Genomic DNA, 20,505 nt, shown 5'->3' with positions numbered 1-20,505 from the left:
AAGTATTTTAAAATTGCACCTTTTTCATTAAGCACGTAGAAAATCTAACTGTGTAAAAGAGGTTGAAAAATTGCAAGAGAAGCGAGAAAAAAGAAGGCTACAACAGCAGGAACTTAGAGAAAAGAGAGCTCAGGTTAGTATTTTTAGCTCAACTCATCTATCAGCAAGAGACATTTGCAAAATTGTACTTTTTTAGTCTTTAGCAATTTTATGAATTGTGATAATCTTGAAATTAAGTGTTTTCATTCTGTATACAGATTTGAGAAATATATTGGTGTTTGGTAGGATTGCTCTCATAACTGCTACTTTAGATGGTTTTCCTCCTCTTTTTCTTTCAACAGAAATCATTGCTTTCAATTGCTGTCTTGTTCTGCGTGTTCTTCAGAGAACAATACTGATGATAGCTATTTCTTAGGGAAAATGTATTTTTTGATAATAACCAACTCTAGACTTTTATAGAGGTCTGTTATTCTACAGGAGGTAATATAACATTATGATAAATAGTTTATTATGTTTTTTGATGCTTTATAGATCTGTTTGAGGCTCAAGTTTTAACAGGGACTTCTAATGTGTCTTTCTTTAAACTACTCTGTACATTTGTAATTTCATCGTGCAAGCAGCTTGGCAGCCAGTTGTTAAAAAGCTTGTGTGAAAGAAATGAAGTTGCTAATCCTTTGAGAAAAATCTCTTAATATTAAGTGACTTCTTGTCACAATGGGGTAAAAGCTTTAGGAAAGCTAGGAGTGTAATCTTGTTGGCAGCCATGTGCGTATGTGTTAGTCTCTAAAGAGATAGTATTGGTCTGCTGCTGACATGAGAATTACCACCATCAAGTAAATCATTCATACAGTTTATTTTTCATGGTTTAGTGATGTTTCCAGGTTGACCTAAAATCACCTATGTAAAATTTGTCTTTTATAATTGACATCGGTTTAGACAAAGCATTAATATGTCTTTATGTGTGTGGAATTACCATTTTGGGCTTTATATATTAAAATATTTTGAAGTGGTGTTACTTGTAAAATTTTATTTTTATTTTTCCTTTTTTTCTTGCATCTGAGTCTTAAACTTCTGTATGAGGAAATTGTGAAATGCAGCAATAATTTACCAAGCACTGAGTTCTAGTATGCAAAACCTTTAAACAGGGCTTGGAGTATATTAGGTAAATGCTTTCTCCATGATAAACCATACTTTTTTCTGAATATTATAAAGAAAGTAGTTTGTGAAGACTTACTGTCAGCAACTTTTAGTTCAGTGTAGTCAGAGTGAATGACATCAAGATACAGTCAGCTTCCAGGACACGGTTTCTTCTGAGGTGAGGATTGGCTCCCTTTCAGCTTAGTAACCCCAACCCAGTGCTTTCTGAGAGTGCCTACACTGTGTCCACAGCCAGCTGTGATTCAGAAATTTTATATGGTATGGGGGTAGCCAGGCAAACCTTAGTAGGTAGGGTCTGAGCACCAAAGCTGGCTATGTTTGGCATCAGCAGCATGTCCTGAAGTGTTGTAAAACAAGTATTTGCAGGAAGAAGTGACAGGAAGTTGTTTAATCAATTCTGCAGAAAATAAGGTAGGCTCAGGCTTAGCTTATTGGTGCTCCATGCATGGCCTCTTACACGACCATTCACTCTGGTACTGACAGCTCCAGATTTAAGGATGAGTTATCTTCCATGTCTGTGTTGTGGAGTCAAGTGTCCTGATTGTGTTGACTGCCTTGCTGATGGGATGGGGTGAGGACCAAAAAAGGACTTTGCTGTGTAAGTGCTTCTCAGGAGTAGCTAAAACACCCACTTATTATCAACCCTGTCTCCAGCACAAATCCAAAACAGAGCTGCATACCACATTCTTCTATGGAGAAAATGAACTATTCCAACCAAAACCATCGCAGCCTGGATGTAGCCTATTGAGTATCCTTGCTTTGCTGGGGGTCTGGAACACTTGGAAGAGTTTGCATTGCATCCAAATATGTGTATAAATTCACACAGAACCAGTACTTAGGACCAAGCTACTTTAACTGGCTTGTATCCAGCAGGATTGTGTTTAGAGCAGCTGGGGTTCCTGCACTGTCCTCCGTGGTGTATGTATGTCCTCTGTGGTGTATGTGTAGTGGAGTATCTGGGCATCTGTCAGAGTGTCGTACCTAAGATAAGGAAGTGTTGAGCATATGTTTCTTCAGTGTGAGGGTGCTGGCAACGGCAGGAGTTCTCTTTCTTGAGTAGACTATTAATGAGTTCTCAATTAATATATATTTTCTATTATATGTAAACCAAAATGACCTGGGAAGCATATAATTGTTTCCTTTATGGTCAGTAAATTAGCTACATCAGAGTGGAAAAAGGCAATAAACATACAATAAACTTTCAAGAGACATTTCTGGTGTTTTGCAGAAAAAATGAGACTTCAGTTAATGTGTGTTTTTTTAATAGATAATTAATTTAGGCCTTTTCTGGAAACAAAAAGTATAATAGAAGTTCTGTTGCATACTTTTCTAGGATGTTGATGCTACAAACCCAAATTATGAAATTATGTGTATGATAAGAGATTTCAGGGGAAGTTTGGATTATAGACCACTGACAACTGCAGATCCAGTAAGTATGCAAGCAACATAGAAATGTGTTGTCCTTCTATGTTTTTCTGTGTTTTTAATTTTTTTTTCAATGTATACTTCTGTCTGTTAATGCAAAAAATAGGTATTTTAATATATATTAGTATTCAATATAACATGGGTTTATTTTTCCAGTAATTTGTTAATACTGAAATGAGTAGGTTTTGGAAGTCGTAGTTTACTAAACTATTGTTAAGTCATTTAAATATCTTTTTAATATTAAATAATGTCAGTATGTATTAAGTAGTCACTTAGTCTTTGTATGGTAAATCTTCCTGGGATGCTAAGGGATGTGCACACAAAACCATGAAATTAGTTGAAAAATTATCTTCAGCATAATGATTACTGTTTGATCTTTGAAGGTGATGTGGTCTTTTGGTTTGCAGACAAGTCAGAGGAGTGGAATCCTTAAATGATCAAGACTCAGGTTCTGTGGGAATCAGAGAATTTGACCATTTCTGTCAATAGCATAAAGTTGGATTTCTTTGCCTAGTCCAGTAGTACCTGTTGCTCTGTTGGATTAGATCACTGTCTGCAAGGAGTTTTTTAATGTATGGTTCTCCCATTTGGGTTCTTGGCTACTGTGCAGGCACAAGGGGTTACATGTCCAGATGACTCACTGTCTTGGAAATTTCTCTTTGTTTAAATGTTATATAATTCGAAAAGAGAAGTCAAATAAAGTTAAATATTTTGTAACTGGAACTGGGATATGGTTCACTGAGAAACTTTCCTTTGCAGATTGATGAGCACAGGATTTGTGTTTGTGTACGAAAACGACCACTCAATAAAAAAGGTAATTGTTGAAGATTCTGTTAATTTATTTATCTGAAAATCTGCTTCTGATAGTAACATTATTTGTGTTAAACTATTCTAGAAATACTGATCAAAGGAGAAACTCTTATATTAGACAATATGTGTGAAAAGCCTATAAAATTTATAGACTTGTCATAACTCAGGGGAAAGAAGTAGTTTACCTGCCACAATTTTATGTATTAGGAGCTGAGGCACAGGATGAGTGCAGTTTTTTCCCAAGGACATCTAGGATGTATTTAGTTGACCTGGGAATGAATTCTACTGTAATCACTTCAGTATTCTTACATTGTATTAGGATCACTGTTATTTTAGAGTATCCTTGAAGTGATCTCCTGAGCAGAGACTTACACAGTGAAAACTTTCATTCATGTTTTTGTACATATATTTTTATACTTCCAAGCGGTCTTGGATCAGACTTCAAGGAAGTATCATATGACATGGTTGGTGCCTAAGTATGTCCAAGACATCCTCACAGGACTAGTGGATTACAGGCAAATGGAAGACTTGTATGCCCTGGAGTTGTTGCTCAGGGCTGGCAAAGTTACCCTAGAGTATATCATCAAATGCCACTAAAAAACTATTAGGTACTAAAAGAACTCCCTAACAACTTCATGTGATGAGTGTTTGAACTGTCTTTTTGCTGCCTGCTTGTCAGACTATAGTCTTTATTAAAAGAATTACAAAACAAAACAACAAAAAACTGTTGAGCTTTCAATTCCAGTTAAATCCAAATCTTCCTAGGAAGTTCTTTTACTTTCACTGGGAAATTAGGAACACAAATACCTACAGGATTGCAGCCTGTCTGAATCCAGTACTCCAAGATGTTTCCTTCCTTCTCTTTCTGTTACATTCTGTTCAGCTGAAGGACTCAAAAGATCATCTCTCTGATGCTGAAGCAACATGAGATGCCATTTATTGTTTTTGTAATGTCAGAAGCACACATTTAGGATTATCTGAAGCATACCCAGAGGAAAATGGGAGAAATATTTTCCCTTTTCCATACATACGTTGATACCAGCATATAGTTAGTTTTCTCTTATTTTTCTCCTTCACATTGCTGCTTCTATTCTTACTTTTAATTTTTACTTTTTCTGCTGGGGAAAATATCGCTTTCTACCTCTGCTGAAGGTGGACAAAGTTAAATTGCAGTAAATGAAAACAATTTGTTATGGGACATGAGATGGGATTCAGAAGTGGGATTCAATTTTGTGAAAGTTGTGTATCTTTGGTATTAGTGGTTGGGAGCTATTAAAAAAAATAGATCAGAGGTGTTTGTAGAACGATGAATATCTAAGTAGAAATGGGGTTGATACTTAAAGCTCTTTTGCATTTTTAAGAATAAACTGTAGTATAAAAGGTGCTAACTAAATAATCTATGCAGGGAATGATAATCTTGTATCCACATGATACAATCTCCTGAAAACACTCAGTTCATAATAGACAGTATTTTTCATGAAATCATAGAAAAGTATAAAGTAATTAGAGATGCTAGACTCTGACCCTATGATTAGAGAAAGTAAAATTAATTTGTTTTGTCATCAAAATGCAGAATTAGCACCAAAAACATTAGGTGTTCTCAGCATCAATTGCTTTGTGGATTGACTTTGCAGGAAGTAGGTGTTCACAGTGACACTTTGAGATTTTAGTTCAGTGACATGTATTTATAATTGTATGGTGGATTTCAGAGACATTATTCCTAATTTTCATCAGCAGAGAATGCAGGTTCTTATACCAAACAGCTGGGACGAATGTAAACATCTTACTCCAAATTCTTTTTAAAGACAAATCCTCTTTTGACTGGTTAAACTAAGAAGTTTTTGCTTCAAAGAATTTTCCTTCATAATTTCTTTTTGTCACTGTTCCTTGCTTTTTATCTGTGATTGCTGCAGAATAATTGCATTTCATTTTTATTGCAGTGCAGTTGAAGAATTGATTGTACTTTGACTGGAATGTATGTTTCCATTGGCGTGTAATGTAATGCAATGGTAACCATTGCACTGTTTGATCAGGATGTTAATCATGAAAAGGTTTCTATCTTGTTGTATAAAATCATAGCAAATTCTTGAACTGCATGTCTTGAAAGAAATTTTACATAGAAATGCAAGTAGGACACATTAGTGAATCCTGACTGTACACACAAAGGGTCTTTATTTTTGTGCATATTATGGATCACTGGGTTCTCTATTTTGCTGACTCATATACCATACAACAATTAGCAGTAAATTGCAGTGCTGTATAGTAATTATAATCTAGGATCTCACTGTTGAAGTCACCATGTTAGGAAGGATCATTATAATTTTCAGCTTATTCTGCTTATAAGATAATGTTTAGAAAGGATTTTACTTTGGAGGAATTATATATTAAAGATACTGTACTATAGGTTTCAGGAGGGATGAATACACAAATGAAAATATCTGTGAGGAGTGAAAGCAAAATTTAAAGAAAATATCAAGATAAAGTTTTAAAATGAAATGTATTATCATAAGGATGTTAATTTCTTTATGTTTTCAAGTTTGACAGTCTAAGCAGTATAATACTAACACCTAGTTTCTCCACTGGAGAAGGTACTTTTAAAAACTCAAAGGATATGGCAGTGAGTTGTAGAAGACTATATAATTGCTGAGAAATAAGACCTCACATCCAAGAGAAGTGTTATAGAAGACATAACAAATTATAATGATAGTGCTGTAATTAACAATCGTAGTATTTCTAAACAGTTTTGTACGTCTGTTTTAATTTCCAGCAATTGGTTGGATAGTATGACTAGACTTCCAAAATGAAATCTCGTGCTTAGCAGATTACTGTCTAGGCATCAGAAGCCCAAATCCATTACAGTGTTGTTACTTGGAGGAGCTGTGTTATCTGAGATGTTATAAGAGTGTAAACAATGGGAAAATGTAAAAAATAATGATATGTTGTTAGTTAAATATATATTTCACTTATTTTATAGAAACTTTAATGAAAGACCTTGATGTAATAACAATTCCTAGTAAAGATGTTGTGATGGTACATGAACCAAAACAAAAGGTGGATTTAACAAGGTACCTAGAAAACCAAACTTTTCGTTTTGATTATGCCTTTGATGACACGGCTCCTAATGAAATGGTTTACAGGTATGTGTATATGCTTCTTTTTGGTGAATCTTTTTTCTCATGTCTTTTCCATACTAATAACTGTTACATTTATGTTGGTCTTAGACTTTATTCCTATGCTCTTTGTTACGAGATGGTATATTGCAACCTCCATTCTTTTACCTGTTTTACTTTTGTTTTAACTCTTTATCCCTAATTCTTCACTTACAATGTCATTTCCACCTCTGTTTACCTGAGTCCTACCCCCAGTCCTCCTCCAAGTCCTGCTGCATTTCAGGCTCTAGCAAGTATCGCTTGCCTCCTCAGCTGCTGATTACTTGAGCCACATAATCAGTTCTCCATTTGCTTCCAGGTTATTGTCTTATTATTACTGAGGAACCTGAGTTATGGCTTTTGGTCATCAGGGAACCTTGAGGAAAGGGAAAGCCCTAGCACCAAAGAGCTTGCAGTCTGAAAATAGGATAATTAAGAGATGGAAACAAATCAGTAGAGGGTGAGAAAAGAGTACAAATAAAGTGAGAGTATTGCCACGATACCTGAGCTGACTTATCTTTGGGAAATTATCTGGCTGATGTAATGTGGAAGTATATGGAGCTGTTACCTTGCTGAAAATGCTAAATCTTTCTGATTTAAAACAAAAAGCAACAAAGACATCCTCTTTTAGGCCCAAGGTATTTGTATCTCCATTTTGTTCTTTGCTCTTCTGTTTCAGTTCCACTGTTCATACAGAACAATTCACACACAATTTTTAAAAGCATGTTTAGAAGTAGCTATTTCCCTTGAACAAGTTTCTGAATGAAGTGCATACGGTAGTGGGCAGGGTTAGACATTGTGACATAATCTTAGTCAGAATCTTAGTATGCATCTAAATACTGTGAAGGTTTTTGCAGGAAATGCTGATATGAAAAAGGAATTTGGTGAAGATAATTTTTCTTATGCTTGGGAAGTGCTTCCCATAGTCTTAAAGAGTATTGACAGAGAAATATCTTATTTCTTATTTATAATCTGCAACTAGGAAGTGAAAGTTAGGATCACGCCCTAATTGATAGTGGATAACAAAAAATCATAGTAAAAGAATTCTTTAAAGGTGGTGAAAAGAAAAACTTCTATCTTATGCTTGTTATAATTAGAGAAGGGGATGAAAGGAAAATCTTATAAAACTAATACTAACAGAAGAGTTGTAAAACAGCAAAGCTGTGTCCTTTGAGATTTCTATCTTTGCTGCTTGTCTGCTGGTAGCACTTTTCCTTTCCTTGATACTGAGGAGCTGTGGGAGAACCAGCTGGTGGATGGTGCATGAATTAATTCTCTTTCTTAGCAATCCACTTTTCTTATCTCCCTCCTTCCTTTATTTATCTGTGTGAACATAGTGTTTAATGTAAGGGGTGGTTTTGGTATACAGTGTTGTTATGATTTTGTACTGAGCATTTTCAGAGTTTTTATTAGTTTTTTTTGTAATACATTACAAGGTATTACAATGTATTACAAGGCAATACAGAATAAATTTTAAGATTATTGTATTAATACTGAAATGGTAGATCTCTAGTCGTTCTCCTTCTCCCTCATATGGTACAATAATGATCATTACTTGAAGGGCAATCTGTTTTAAAGTCTTCTGTAATAACAGAAGTAGAGCCAGATAGGTGTCATCATGTACTCTCATCAGAACCTCAGGGTCATGCTGAGGAAAAAATATTGTGTCTAGATGCTTCTGTTTGCTGCAATATGCTAAATTTACTGTATTTCTGTACTGAAAAAATGTTCAGTCCAACATGGAAAAGTACCTACTCTATTATTATTATGGCTACTATCGTTATTAGTACCATTATTAGTACTGTTATTATTTTGCTTAACCTGTATTTTAAGTATTTTTAATCCACAAATCACAACACAAAGTTTAACAAATCTTTGTTAATATTAAAATATTAATATTCATTGGTTGGGATTTGCCTTAAGAGTTTTAAAGGAAAACCAGTTTACATTTCTAAAAGACTAAGATTGCAAATAAAAGTTCTAGTAAAAGTAAAGTTGGAGTTTTTAAACACAGTATCATTTGGAGTGTAATCCTTTATGAGAATGTTTTAAGATATGTTTGTATTTTGTCTTACTTTAAAATAGATATATTTAAGTCCCTTTTTAATAAATCAGAAAAATAAACAGTTTCAAATTCAATCAAACAGAAGTAATGGAGTGCTTCTAAAGTGGATAGACATAATGAATTTTTCAATTTTTGTGTATAGAAAGAACAAACATCAAAATATGGGAGTATCCTCTTGAGAAGACAGAAGGTATATACTTAGAAGCAAAGAAGGAAAAACTAAGGCTGTTCAGGAATTGTCTGGTGTATTCTTGATGAAAATTCATTAGATATATTAGATATATTTGTTAGATTAATTTAGATATAGATTCTTTACATAACCCTGGTTTGCTGCTGAATGGCTCAGTCTTGCCTTATTGTTTTTGTAAGTGATTTTGTGTTTGAAAGCAGAAGGAAAGAAAGTTATATCATCTTAGTATTTCTGTAATTAGTTTTTTCCTTTATTGGTCACATAGATTATTTATGTGTAAACAACTGAAAAAAGTTTAGAAAGTTTTGCAGGGAGAATCATCTCCATATGTAACTCTCCATGAGTTTACCCTTTGCTTTTGGAGTTTACAATGAAATAGTGGTGATAAGCAGCTGAAGTAGGAACAATTGCTCTGTGTTTCTTAAAATAGAATTATAATCTAAAAAAAGAAATGATACTTCAGATAATACTGATACAGCAAATAGTACTTCAGGGATTAGTAAATTTGTTTTCATTCATAAGAGCTTGGGTAGCCATTATCTTGAGCCTTTTCTTAATGTATGCATGTTCTCAAAAATTGAGATGTGCAATGTTGTTTTGGCCTCTTGTTTTTCAAATTTAATATTGGAAGTTGATTTGGGAAGCAAAAAAAAACTACAGCAGAATTTTAGAATCTACAAAACTCCTATCTGCTACACTATCCTACTTCAACATCTTATTTTGGCATCTTGAGGGAGCTCCAGACTGTTTAGCAAAGTGTCAGATGTTGGATCATTAAAACAAGGAAATAATTGTTTTAGGGTTTAAAGGAGGATAATATTGTTGTAAAACATATGAGGGAGACTTCGTAGCTTGTGATGATTTGGAAAATTTTCGTACCTTTAGTACCTGATAGTCTCCTTACTTCAGAAATTGATGTATAAATGTCCTTTGATCTGTCAAAGTGCAGGACCAATTTTGTCACTTCTGGCCTTAACATTTTAATTTTCCTTGCGGTAGTGGCATCTTAAAGTACTTTAGTTTTTTAAGTACAGGTTTTTTTCATTTAAGGTTTACAGCTCGACCATTAGTGGAGACCATATTTGAAAGGGGAATGGCTACTTGTTTTGCTTATGGACAAACAGGCAGTGGGAAAACCCATGTAAGTAGTTCTTCTACAAGTAAGCAATACAATTTTTTGATGTGACACACTTAGATGAGTTCTAATAAATAAGGAATATATAAACTACAGTTCAGTGATTTTTTATGGTGCTTTTTTTTTCTTAGCTATTTTTTTTTTCTTTTTTTAATTTAGACTATGGGAGGTGACTTTTCGGGAAAGAACCAAGATTGTTCTAAAGGCATATATGCACTTGCAGGTGAGACTTCATTGATCAGTTGACTTTGGGCAGATCAGTTGAGATCAATAAATTTTCTACTCTCTGTCATACAAATACAACAGTTTCCAGACATTGCATTGCAGTGGAGCTTTGGTAATATCAAGAGATGTCCCTAGATGTGTATTCTTTACACAGTAATGTAAATATAGACTACTTGACAAAAATGCAATAACAAATTATTTAAGTTTTGGTGTCTTTTGGTGTCTTCTGCATCTTCCAGTGTAATGTGGCAGTTTAGATTGCATTGTTTCAGGCTTGGTTGACTGACCATATCTGTCATTCTTACAAAATATGAGGTGCTGTAAAATAGATTGTTACACATGAATGAATCTCTAAAATGAAGACACATGATGAGATTTCTTTTTATTCTGGAAATGTATTCACAGCTCGAGATGTCTTTTTAATGCTAAAGAAGCCAAACTATAAGAAGTTAGAACTTCAAGTATATGCAACATTTTTTGAGATCTACAGTGGTAAGGTAAGTACTTGGTGTTTTTCTGAAAAAGAAGGAGTTTCTCATACACAAAATGGTGAGCTTTTCACGTAGAAGATTTTTTCCCTCTTTGCATTAAAAGCTGTATTTCAAAAAACTCCTTACATTTCCATTCTATCATGTATTTCCATGGAATGTTTTGCATTATTTGAAATGGAATTAGAAACAGGAATTTTTTTTTAAAGCTGCTCTTTTGACTGTTCTGTTTTCCTCCTTTCCTAAGGTTTTTGACTTGTTGAACAGGAAGACAAAATTAAGAGTGTTAGAAGATGGCAAACAACAAGTCCAGGTGGTGGGATTACAGGAACGGGAAGTCAAATGTGTTGAAGATGTTCTTAAGCTTATTGAAGTAGGCAACAGTTGCAGGTATCTTGCAGAGCTTACACTACTTTTTCATTGTACCTTAAAAATCAGAACATTTTTTGGGGGTATTTTTGTAGTGAAGCCTTTTAATATGCAAAGGATTTTTTGATGATGTTTTCTGCAAGTAAGGAATCTACCTATGTTTTACATAGAGACATTTAGACTTTCTCTATTTTCTAGAGAGAAATAACTGTTTTTTCAATATGTGAATTGCGTGTATTATATAAGCAGTTACTGACTTAAATTCACATAATTTAAAAACTGGAATGCTGCCAGGTTCTTCATTTCTAAAAGGCCTTGATGCATACTGGCAGAGGTTAAGCACAATTTTTTAAACTTTTTTTTTTTAAGACTTCAGCTTCATTGTTTTTAAAATTAGCCTTGAGCATGGACTGCTGCATGATCAGATAAAATTGTCATCAGCATTTTTTGTATGAGCTCTCTGATAAACTGAAATATGTGAAGATCTTATTTTAAAAGGGAGGCAAAATATTACTAATCTTCCGTTTCCATTCAAAGAGATGGAAAAAGAGGTGTAATTGTACTATGTATATCCAGTTATTAGTGTTCTATGTCTAGTGTCCAAAGAGTGTTATCTTACATGCTATCAACATGTAATAAAATACAGAAATCTGCCCTGAAAACCTGTCATCATGAGGTTAGTGTTTAACATGTATGGTCCTCCACTGATTAATGTCTTTCTCTGCTTGTCACCTGTTTAAAGGACATCTGGCCAGACATCTGCAAATGCTCACTCATCTCGAAGCCATGCAGTGTTTCAGATTATTCTCAGAAGGAAAGGGAAATTGCATGGTAAATTTTCTCTGATTGATTTGGCTGGCAATGAAAGAGGAGCAGATACTTCGAGTGCAGATAGGCAGACGCGACTGGAAGGTGCAGAAATTAACAAGAGCCTTTTAGCTCTCAAGGTAACTGATATGTTTCTATTGCCTTGGAGTAGGTGGAAGCCTACATATAATAGCAGTGACAAGTGAAATTAGTGTTTTTGTGGGCTTTGATTGTCTACTTTATCTATTGATATGACAGGTAATACAATGCATTGATTTTTCCTCTAAATGCCTGAGGAACACTTACTAAGTCCCAAGCAGAAACAATGCAGAAACATTGTGCTATCAACTTACATGTAGTTTTTGTAAAATAGAATCAAAACACTCCAGTAAAACCAACCAACCAACCTACCAACTGAAAAACAAAACAAAACCCCCAAACAAAGAAGAGAACACTCCAAAAAACCAAGTTCACAAAAGTCCCCAGTGGTTAAATTTGCAGACATTTCTGATATGTATCTAAAATAGGAGGAAAAATTACTTACTTTGGTACTAAAGATATGAAATATAAACAGGAGGTATTTTTACTGATCTCACTATTATCTTTTTTAAATAAAAGGTAAAACTACACTGGCAACATATTTACTGCTGTTAATGTATTGATTAAAGCAAAACAACAGCAGCATTCCCAGAAAATCTAGCAAATAGGTAAAATAAACCTTGAAAGATGAAATCCATTTTTGTCGACTCCTCTTCATAGCAAATTGTCTGATACAGTCACTTTACAGATTCTCATACAATACGTCCAATCCAGGAGATATAAACTGAGCTAAGAAATACTACTTAAATATTCGTCTGTGCTTTAGTTTGATGTTTCATAGTTATTAAAAGAGGTTCAGTCTAAATAGGGGAACTAATTTTTTTATTTCAAACTGGTGAAACAATTAGAATTTATCTCTGGTTTTGGTTAGTTTTGCTTGGGTTTACTTCTCTCAGCACCCACACTGGTTTTATATAAAAAATCTGAACCCCAAGATCTGTGTGGTTACTTTTTTATTCCCAGTATAAATTTGGGAGAAGACTGGAATCTGGCTAGACAGATCTCACAGCACACCATAAAATTGTGATGTATAATATGTCATTGCAAAATTCTATAGCATATTGAAAAATTGGAACTTTGGCCTATTCTGATTTAACATCAAAGTAAGCAATGCAGGGAGCATTGAGTTGATGTTACTACTTATTTCCAAATGTAATTGAATAAAGCTGTTTTGTTTTGGTGGTTTGTTTTTATTTTCAGTTTATTTATTTTGTACTGGATAGTGCTCATACAACATATTTGGTTAATTTTTGTGCAACTTGTGTTTTTAATTATAGCAAAAGGTTCTGCTGATGCTGTACTAATGATTTTCGTCCAAATTATATGGGGAAAGGGGAAATAAAAATAAATTGAGGTCTTGCAGAGGTCTAAAAGGTGGTACAAAGAGATAGAAGTTTCTCAATGACATATTTGCTATTTTTCATCTATCCCAAAAATACTCCACAGCCTTTTCCATTTGTATTCAGAAGCCATGAAGTTATTTTCAAGTTCCAGTTAAACTAGTACATTCTGACAAAGTGGCCTTTGTTGCAAATCCAAGATTTGCTCTTTCCATCTGGATATCAGTCCTATCTTAACCTGTTCACCTGTTCAGGATTTTGGCACAGGAAGTTATTTCTGTAATGTCTCAGCATGGAAGTAGTGTTGTCATTTTGTTACCTGTTTTTCAGAGATGTATTGAAAACCAAATGTAGCTTAAAACTCTGTTACAAATTTGGAAGCTGGTGGCATCATTCTATAATCTTTTGCTAATAAGGAGATAATCTGATTCTAATTTTTCAGGAGTAAGCAAACTAAAAATCATTATAGTAAATTAAAATATAAATTAAAAACTTGCTGATTGCCATGTCAGTAATTCAAGACAGGATATGTCTGCAGCTGGGGGATTAATTGAACTTCTGTAGAATTATTCATGTAATACAAAGGCTATTCCATCTATTAGTGCAGCTAAAAGCAAAGCTCTAATTTGAAATACATTTGAAGTATGGTTGGTTGTAGAAGTTCTGTTTGCAGATACTTTAAAAGTGCACCAAGGAAGCCTTTCATCTGAAGAAGGCAAAGGCAGAGTCTGGAATTAACAGTCAAAATATTATGACAACAATGCAAAAATTAAAAATTAAAATTTCTTTGCATAAGAATAACTTCTTAGACAATACTAGAGCGCTGAGTGGACAGAAGTGATAGTTAGGTAATGGTGTCTTGGTGTCACTGTTGTACTTAGTTGCTGCTGTAACTTCTGTAATGATTTAGTAATATTTACATCTACACAGTATTGCTCACTGGAACCCAGTCTGTTGCAAATATTAATGTAGCCCCTTGCCTCTGGGAATGTAGGAAGAGAAGATCTTATCCCTGTTTCTTTACATAAAGAGTATTTTAAAACAGGGAGTGACCTAACATTTTCAAGTGTCTTGCAATGCTAAGTAGAGAGCTTGCTTCCAGTGGAGAGCTATGCCTACTTGGTTTGTGGCTGGTGGAAGCTTTCAGAAAGTTTGTTTTCTTCAAAGCTGTAAAGAAAGACAAAAAAATTAGTAAAATCAGAATCAAAGCTACTGCTTTTAACTGATACAGCTAACCCATGTCCCTGTCCATACTGCTGCTTCTGGTAGAGCTTGTAGCTCATTCAGGCTTTTGTAGCTGATAATCAGGAACAATTGTTAGCCTGAACATTTCACATCAACATTGTTTAGTTTTGTTGTTGGATACAATAAATGTATACAATTTGGATGACATTGAGACAGTTTCTAGGCTGCTAATCCTTCTAAATTTTTTTCCTCTCTACTGAGCTTAATGAGAAGTAGAAGCCTAATGCTTATTGAATTCAAGATTTAACAGTAAATTTTAATGATATTTTTGGGGGAGTGCATCAAATATAAGGCATACATTTTCTTATTCTGAATTGCATTTTTATTATGTTTATTTAACCCATGATAAAGAATCTCTTTGTTCTTTCAGGAGTGCATTAGAGCCTTAGGCCGAAATAAGCCTCACACACCCTTCAGAGCAAGTAAACTTACTCAGGTGCTAAGAGATTCATTCATTGGAGAAAATTCCCGTACCTGTATGGTAAGTCGATTTGGTAACTGCTCTAACAATTAGAAAGCGAAAAGACACTGCAAATTTAGGATTTATGTTTAAAATTGATTGCTTGCTACTGGTAGTGTGTTGGACTTGAATTTATTCACTAATTGACATTATATGTGGAGTGGGATTTCAAAAGAGACATTTCTGAATGGTTTAGATTGAATATTAGGAGAAATTTATTCATCAAAGGGGTTGTCAAGCATTGGAATTGCTTAGGGAAGTGGTCTGGTCACAATCCTTAGACATCTTTAAAAGATGTATGGATGTGGTAGTTAGGGACATGGTGGTGAGATTGGCTGGGTTAATGATTGGACTAAATTATTTTAGAGGTCTTTTCCAACACTAATGGTTCTGTGATTCTGTGATTTTAGATAACCTGTTCCCTTCTCACTTTTTTATTGACCTTTCTTATTGTTTGTTCTAGTTTTCTAGCTAGGCTGGCAGCTAGAAACACTTCTAGCTTGACAAGTTTGTTTGTTTTTAGCAGTGTCTTAATGATAAAAGAGTCTTGCAGAATTCTGGAAAAAAGGGTGTAGACTGGAAATACAGTGATGAGTTATATTTTTAAATGACAAAGATTAAACTAAAAGTTGGTATCAAGGTCATCAGAATATGCTTCAGGCTGTTGTGTGGGAAGTTGGGATAGATGGGATGAATAGCTCTTGTAAATACATAAAGTAGATATAAGAATATATAAATACATAAAACAGAACATAAATAAAAGTTATTTTAAATAGTGTAAATTAACTATTCTAAGTATACCAGTATTTGTAGATATATAAATATAAAAATAATTGTTGAATAGCTGTAAATGTGCATTTCCACCAGACTAAAAGAACAGAATTTTGACTGAGTGAAAGAACAGATAAAAGTCCTGATGTCCAGTTGCTTTATTTGTGCATCCTTAACATTTCATTTATGAGAATGTGAGCTCTCTGCAGTGCGTACTGATAACTAGGCTTGTTCGTGTGGGTTACTTTTCACAGGCTCCTTTGAATTAATTAGTCTAGAGGCCAGAGGAGTCTGCACACTACAATGTGAAAATTATGGTCTTAGGACAGCTTAGTCTTCCCTTTAGTTGTTAGGTATGGTTCTAATTTGAAAATGGTGGTAAAATAGCATTTTTATTAACCTTATTTTCCTTCAAATTAGTTTTCTAATGAAACAAGAGGATAGTTTTCTTTCCCTCTGAGACATGCCTGACCAAGCTGAAGATGTCCCTGCTCACTGCATGGGGGTTGAACTAAATGAGCTTTAGAGGTCTCTTCCAACTCAAATCATAGTATGACTCTGTAACTTCATGAATTCTGTGCAAAATAAGATAGATGGTGCAATTCTAGCAGGTGCATCCACACTGCTGAAGGAGGTTTGAAAAATTAGCCTGTTGGAAGTTACTCTCTGCACACCAAGTAATTAGTGTTTGTGAATATATCATGGAAGTTTTTAATTAATAAAAATCCCCTCTGAAAGTGGAAGTATGCTTGAATTATTTTTTTAATATTCTCATTCATGTAACTACAGTCTCTTCACAATTAAGCTTAAGAAACCTCTTTGAGGATAGGATACTGCTTTCAAATTCATTCTTCTGCTATTTTTCTTAGTAGTAGGACCACTTGTGACATTCTAGTTTTAGTGTTTGTTTACATGATTTTTTTAAATTAAGAATGTAATCAGCAGAGTTTCATCTCAGATACTGTCATGGCTTGGCCCCAGCCAGCAATGGGGGTTGTCACTAAGGACTTTCTCAACAAGACAGATTTGATCCACTGTTCAAATGGAACAAACATGTTGTTTGAATAAGACATTTTTCTCCTATGTGGTACTTTTCAATATGGAATGCGTATAAAATGATGTAGTAAAATACTGTGATTTTTAACTTGCTAAAAAATTCTTGAAGTAATAAAATATCTGCTGTATGTTTTCCACTTGCTTTCTGATGTATGAATCTGTAAGGAGGATATTTGAGTAAAACTCATTGGGTTGTTTCTACACTTCATTTTTATTAACTTTTCCTTTTATTGTTTATGGATATGTTGCAGTTGAAGAAGTTGCACCTTTAGGGATGGAGTGTTCTCTCTGTATATAACGTTAAACTATGATTTAGAAGTTCTTTGTTTTTTCAAATTTCAGAAAAATACTTTGAAAATAACTTCATAACGTGGACAGTTATGACTAGGATTTGCTTCCTTCAAAAGAAATTCAGAGACGTACAGTCAGCACAATTTTCTTTAAATTTTTTCAGTCATTGCAGTTTTACTGTTCTTGCCTTTAAATAGTCTGAGAAACCATTTAAAGTTTTTGAAGGGTTGCATTGTAGGGTAGTGAATCGTCATTTGAAAGTTGCAGTGCGACTCCATAGCATAGTCTCATTTTTTAACCAGTGCTCCTTCTTGACATGTTGCGTCTTTCATGTGATGAAGTCATAGCTGAAGTGGTCAGACCCCTCAGCCCCCCAGGGTCGGAGTAGGAACCTGCAGACTTCTGTGTCCCAACAGGGCCATTGGTTGCACCGTGATGGCTTACAAGCAGGGTAGATAGATTCAAAATAGGAAGAATGGTTATTGCAGGTTTTAAAGATACTCCTGTCCATAAGTAGTGTAGCTTTTGCCATCCTCATTTGGAATTAGGAGCAAGAAAGTTAGCAACGGAGAGGTCTGAGTCCTCTGTCCTGCCTGGAGTGGGCTTTTTGAGGCCTGAGGAGAGGTTATACACCAAGACTTGTGCACAAGTTCATGTGTCCTGAGCAGGGTGTTCACACAGACCAAGCAATGGCACTTCCCTAGAGCAGCTGTGCCTTATGCTCTTTAAAATGTTGGAGCAGTCTCCTAGTGTTACAGGAGTCATAGTAAATAGGTAAAGCAAAAGCCACACACACAAAGCAAAGGAAAACATGGAATTCATTCACCACTTCCAATTGTCAGGATGGTGCAGCTGTCCCCAGGCTGTATCACATGTAACAATGCCTTGGGAAGACAAATGCTGTCAATCTAAACATCACTGTCTGTGGCATGCTCTGAACATTAAACTGGTGGAAGAGATGCATGCATTTTTAATATTACTTGAGTTTGGAAGGACTTTAGGAGCTTTCAGATTTTTGTTAATTAGCACCCAGAACAAGAGACATGCAGCTGTGTGATCTCAAATATAAGTTTATTGTTTTCCTTAGTAATTGATGTGTACCAGTATTAGTTTAAACTTAGACCTGTATGGTCACTTCCACCACATATTTTTCCTTTCTCCCCAGAAGGAGAAATTCCTCTTGGGATGACTACCTCTGCTTTTATACAGGAATGTCAGCAGCAGGATGAAAGAGAAGACCGGGATTATATAATCACCATCAGTTTCAGTCTCCTCAGTCTGTGATGCCACAAAAATGTTAGTGTGTAGGTTCATAAAGGTGTTTGTTCTGCATAGAGCCATTATGACTGTTTAGGAAAGAGCACAGGTGGAAAAATTGGACTGCTGAGAGAAACTAGGACAAATAATGATCCCACTTTTTCCAGTCATAGTCATAGTTTTTTCCAGTCATAGTTTATCAGTCATAGCTGATTTTGGGAAAGGTGGTGCTGTCTTCAGAGTAATTAATTTAAATGGAAAAAGAAAGACCTTTAGATTCCAGATTGGTCTCATGGAAGGTTTGCCATCAAGTATTGTTTACAGATAATTTCTAATTGAAAAAAAAAAGTATCTCTACTTAGGAAAATAGTGAAGCTTATCTTTACTACTGTTAAGTTCAGTTTCTGATGTAGCTGAAATGAGCATAGAATCTCCTTGAACAGAGAGTCTCAAACGATACATAAAGAAATGTGATAATTGTCTGTGGGATATATTAGACTTAGAATCTACAGAGTTGCATATTTCCTTTTTTGAGGAGTGTATTTTTTAAGTTACAATTTCACATTTTCACAGTGTGTTACCAAGATGGTTGGGGAAATTGAATTTCTATGAATTTTTGATGTTCCTTGTAGGGTTAAAAAAATTACATTGGAGCTTTGACTGGACATCTGTGTCCCTGAGATGCTGTACATAGCAGACTTTTTTGTAGAAGATCAGACATGAAACTGGAGATTAAAAAATGTATACATTTAAATTTATCTACCCTTTCATCTGTATAAAGTGATTTACCAACATGTGGCTTGTTTTCTCCAGATCGCTACAATTTCTCCGGGGATGGCATCATGTGAAAACACTCTAAATACACTGAGATACGCAAATAGGTATGAAGAGTGTTATTTCTTAAAGCTATGCTGGCTGTTGATGACTGACATTGGAAATAGTGTTGTTCCATGATGTATGATTATTTTAGCTACTTGAATAATTCAGTGGTAGTTGTGTTTCTTAATAAGATTAAAACTGAATTACTGATCCAGGTTTACTTTTCATTTAAATTGTCACTTTGTACAATCATTACAAAAGAATCTATTAAAATGGCATCTATGCCATTATCCAGAGATGTATAATGTGGATTGCAAGGTATGTGGGACATACTACAATTAGTTTTGCCCTTGCTTTGAAAGGACAATCTCTTGCATTAGGGCTAGTTGGTGTTCACGACAATTCCCTGGGGTGTTGGCTAAAATACCTTTCTATGATGTGATTTTTTTTTTCCCATTCCTTTGGTGGAATTGTGTGTAGTTGCCAGTCTCTATTATATGCACATATAAAATTTCATGCTTCCAAAATTCAATCAAATATTTGAGAACCCTAAGTAAAAGCTTAAAAAGGCAGAAAATCCAACAGGCTTTAAGATTAGCACCTCCAGGGGCAGATGCATCACTTGAGACCTGTACTGCACTAAGAAAGTGTTCAGCTCTCTCCAGTGAGTGTGAAAGGAGCCGTCACCTGCTGCAGTTCTCCTGTGTTTAAAGTCTGTGGAGATGGTGCAGTCTGGTCCTGTGTGTCCCTGCAGCCAGACCTGTGACTCAGAGACGACCCATTGCTGCAAAGGACAAAGGTGGCAGACAGCCTCTGGGCCATCAGAAGCCCTGGCTTTGCCAGAGGAGGCCACCATGTGGGGCTCTGTTTGCCTCAGTGAGAGGTCAGGCAGAACCGCAACTGCTCTGCCTGGCTAGGCACAAAGGCCTTCTAGGAAGGCTTACTGCCTGCTTCTATCATCTCCAAATATCCCTGTACCTGGGTTAATGGAGCCAGTAGTAAACCTGCCTAGCTTGGACCAGTCTGTCTCATCTCCTCCCTGAAGAGAATGAGGCATCTACTCCTCTGCTTAGAATAACATGATTCAGGACCTTACACATTCAAGACATGTTGGAACTTCTACCCCTTATACAACTTATGTTGCTGAAGTGACTCCACAAAATGTCACTACAAAACAAATTAAGCACTTCTTTCTGGTGTCCTAAGTAGTTGTGCTGAAACTGCTTCCTCCTCTTAGTGTTAAAATTATATGTTGTTATGGAGTATATACCTGTCGCTGTAATGTTGCTTTATGTGTTTTGTATTATTTTTTATTTTTTTCTAACAATACATCATTTTTGTAGTAG

General features: G+C 35.0%; 1 protein-coding gene across 5 annotated transcripts in view; it reads left to right on the top strand.

Annotated features, from left to right (window-relative positions):
* The window catches only part of KIF2A (kinesin family member 2A), a 56,367-nt gene that overhangs the window by 26,927 nt on the left and 8,935 nt on the right, over positions 1 to 20,505 (top strand). For all 5 annotated transcript variants that reach the window (XM_056513748.1, XM_056513745.1, XM_056513746.1 and 2 more), the window contains exons 6-16: positions 33 to 133; positions 2,492 to 2,587; positions 3,343 to 3,397; positions 6,368 to 6,530; positions 9,848 to 9,938; positions 10,092 to 10,155; positions 10,563 to 10,654; positions 10,893 to 11,035; positions 11,757 to 11,961; positions 14,876 to 14,986; positions 19,154 to 19,221. In XM_056513748.1, coding sequence (XP_056369723.1) covers positions 33 to 133; positions 2,492 to 2,587; positions 3,343 to 3,397; positions 6,368 to 6,530; positions 9,848 to 9,938; positions 10,092 to 10,155; positions 10,563 to 10,654; positions 10,893 to 11,035; positions 11,757 to 11,961; positions 14,876 to 14,986; positions 19,154 to 19,221 — 1,189 coding nt within the window. The remainder of the gene's footprint in view (positions 1 to 32; positions 134 to 2,491; positions 2,588 to 3,342; positions 3,398 to 6,367; positions 6,531 to 9,847; positions 9,939 to 10,091; positions 10,156 to 10,562; positions 10,655 to 10,892; positions 11,036 to 11,756; positions 11,962 to 14,875; positions 14,987 to 19,153; positions 19,222 to 20,505) is intronic.

The sequence above is a fragment of the Oenanthe melanoleuca genome, chromosome Z (assembly GCF_029582105.1).
Source record: "Oenanthe melanoleuca isolate GR-GAL-2019-014 chromosome Z, OMel1.0, whole genome shotgun sequence".
In the NCBI taxonomy this organism is placed as follows: Eukaryota; Metazoa; Chordata; class Aves; order Passeriformes; family Muscicapidae; genus Oenanthe; species Oenanthe melanoleuca.
This window is presented reverse-complemented; position numbering and strand designations above follow the sequence as displayed.